Source organism: Myotis brandtii, unplaced genomic scaffold (assembly GCF_000412655.1).
Source record: "Myotis brandtii unplaced genomic scaffold, ASM41265v1 scaffold1077, whole genome shotgun sequence".
In the NCBI taxonomy this organism is placed as follows: domain Eukaryota; kingdom Metazoa; phylum Chordata; class Mammalia; order Chiroptera; family Vespertilionidae; genus Myotis; species Myotis brandtii.
Genome location: NW_005353666.1, coordinates 4684 through 7831, shown reverse-complemented (window position 1 = coordinate 7831; position 3148 = coordinate 4684). Strand labels below are relative to the sequence as shown.

Sequence of the window (3148 nt, the reverse complement as noted above, 5' to 3'; positions counted from 1 at the left end):
TCTTCCTGGCCAGGCAGCCCAGAGCAAAGGAAGTCAAGGAGGTAGAGGGTCCGGATAGTGGGTTCTGGGACCCCAACCTCACCCAGCAGATTTCCTGTACCTGGGCTCCATCGCCTTCCCACAGTTCCCCGACCGGGCAGACTGTTTCCTGCCTCCCTGCATTAGCACAGGCAGTTCCCTCCACCTGGCATGCCCTTCCTCATCTTTCAGGTCCCAGCTTGGCTGTAACTCCACTGGAGAACCTTCCCTGAGTCACTTGGGGCTCCCCCTGCATCCTTGCCCACCCTGGTCACAGCCGTTTTCTGGATGATGCTCTCATGGGGTGGCGAGGTCTTGGGGATGCTAGCTTTGCCTTTAGTACCCCAGCCCCTGGCACAACAGGTGCTCAGTAAATCCGGAAGGAAGGGAAGGAGGAAGGGAGGGAGGGAAGGGAGCAAAGAGACACCTCTCAGGATTGGAGAGGATCTGGACCATGAGCACCTGGCACAGGGCTGGGCACGGAGCAAAGCCCACTCCCTGCTGCCTCCTCTTGAGCCTGGGCTCCAGCACCTGCCTCATCCGATTTAGAGCCGGCTCAGGGGTCATCTCCACACCCGCAGGCCTGTGTCTGCTGCCCATTAGGATGCGAGGTAATGACACCAGGAGGCAGACGTGCACTTGACTTCATAGGAGCTAGTGTGTTTGGGAGAAAGGCCTCCATTCATCCAGCTGTGCAAACTTGCAAGGGCCTGAGGGCTGACCTTGAGCAGGGGTTTCCAAAAGCTTTACCTGAGGCCATTCTGTAAAGCAGATGGAAGCTAAGGTGCTTGTGGCGAAGGGGTGGGTGTTGAAGGCGACTGGGAGATGGGACCAGAGTCCCCTTTCCCCTGTGGCTTTGGGTTCGGGGCAGACAGTCCTGGCGGTCGGATGGGGCAGCCAGGAGAGAGGGAGAGCGCTGGGGAGAGCCCAGAGCCGACATTTACTAACTGTACCGAAGGGCTTCAGTGTTTTCAGAACTGTGTTCATGCCCATGTGACTGGGCCAGTGAACTCACCTTTCACAGCAAGAAGTTAGTCTGTACCAAAAAAAAAAAATGAAACTATGTCCTTGGAGAAAATCATAATGACTTCAACCTTTAATGTTCTCACAGTTTCTTTTTTTAATCTTGAAGGGATGTTTTAGGGGAAGTGTCTCTTGTATAGAGGAAATATATGAATTCAGCAATTCCATAAACTTCTCTTTGTTTTGTGAAACTCAAGTAAAGTTAAATTTAAAATTGTATCCAAGATATGATTGTTTTCATAAAAGTATCTCTACCCATCTGTTCATCACCCATGCTTCTCTTTTTGTATTTGCATATTAAGTTGTCTAAAAGGACGTTCACCTATGTGATTGGTTATTCTGGCTGGTGGGCCTGGGTTGTGTTTTTACTTCCATCTTTGGGACTTCAGCATGTTTGACTGAATTCTGTATAATGGACAGATGCCAGTTTTTATTTTAGTGTCATTTTTTTCTTAAAAAGAAATACAGGAAGAAAACAGCAATGACCTAGTCATTCAACAAATATTTATTGGACAACTTGATGCCAGGTTGCCATGTTTACTGATAACTTTAGGTTTTTGGTTAGTACACCTTGTAAATCTTTTCTCCTAGGTTACTCTGCAATTATTGTATGCTGCCACTAGGCGGCAGTAGGCGCAGCAGTATTTGGGGAGGTGCTTTTTTGGGGGGGGGGGGGGCAGGTCTCAGATAAGACTTTGGGTTCCAGATTTGTAAGTTCTCATTGACAACTTTTGTTTTGTTTTTTAAATCATGTCTATTGTATATATGTTTTAAATCCCACAAGATATTATGTAACACAGTCAATATTTATTTAGTTTTATCTACCTTTCAGTTTGGCAGTCTTTATTCTTACTTTATTTACTCCTTTCATTTGGATAGTTTTCCCTCTGCCTGATGAACATTTAATGTTTATTTTGAGTGTGAGTGAGCTGGTGAGAAACCCTGACACCTCTTATTGATCCAAAAACATCTTTATTTCGTGTTCCCTTCTGAAGAGTCTTGTAGCCTTGTGCTTCTTGCTCCATTTAACATAATTGTGCCTTTCTGCTGGCTACTTTTAAAGTCCTCTCTTTAACTTCATTTTTCACCAATTTGGTGGTGAGTGGTCAAGGGTTAGCGCTCCTTGAGTCTGTGCCTTCATGTCTTTTGGAAATACTCAGCCATGATTCCTTCCAGTATCACTTCTGAACGTGCCTGGGCTGGTGCTGTGGGCAATCTGTCTGGACAGTCGCTCCCCCTGGTCCCTGGAGATGCTTGGGCTGCACTCCCTGGATGTGCCTGAGTGTCCGCGTCATAGGGACTGTGCACAGTGACATCCACTAAGTGGTCAGCGACACGTGGGTGCTTGCTTACTGACCCCTCCCCGCCCCCACTGCGGTCATGGCGTCTTCCTGTTCTGTGGGGTCTCTGGACACAGGCCTGCGGGTCCACCTCTGGGGTCAGGTTCCAGGACCCTGAAGCATGGATGCCTCAGTCCCTCTTCCCCGCCCTGACAGGACATCAGTGGGAGACAGTTCTGTCCACACCTCCTGGTCCTGTCTGCCTCCCTGCCCCTGTCCCAGACCCGACCAGCACCTTGACCAGAGAGGTGAGATGCCACTTGTCCCTTCGTCCAGGGTGGAGCCAGACCAGTTCCAGCCCATCGAAGCCATGGGTCTGAAGGAACGGTGGCACCGACTTGATGAAAGTGCTGGGTGTTGGAGGCTGTTTTGGAAAATCTAGGAATGAAATCACCGCAGAAGAGTGCTTAGTGCTGAGATGCTGGGCACGGTCCCCTCTGGGGGGTTTCTGTTCCCCGAGGAGCAGGGAGCCTGAGCCCACAGCCCCAGGAGACACGGCCAGGGTGGGACCCACTTTTAGTCATGTGCTTTGGAGCCAGACACCCCTGGTTCCCAAGGGAGGCTCCGTCACCCACTAGCCAAGCCACTCACAGGCTGTAACCTGGGTCTCAGTGAGCTCGTCTGTAAAACGGGGATGAATATACTCTCTTGGTGCCACTGTGAGGATTGCATGTGAAATGGCCTGAAAGGGCGCCTGACACTTAATAACCACTCACTGAATGGGAGCTGCTGTGGCCGTGCCCCGCCCCCTCTGTACGCCCCGCCCC

At 50.4% G+C, this 3148-nt stretch overlaps 1 protein-coding gene across 1 annotated transcript in view; it reads right to left on the bottom strand.

The window, feature by feature from the left end:
• The window catches only part of PDCD2 (programmed cell death 2), a 10762-nt gene extending 10177 nt beyond the window's left edge, over positions 1–585 (bottom strand). Inside the window, exon 1 of the mRNA XM_014542323.1 lies at positions 514–585. Coding sequence (XP_014397809.1) covers positions 514–585 — 72 coding nt within the window. The remainder of the gene's footprint in view (positions 1–513) is intronic.
• Between the last annotated feature and the right edge of the window lie 2563 nt (positions 586–3148).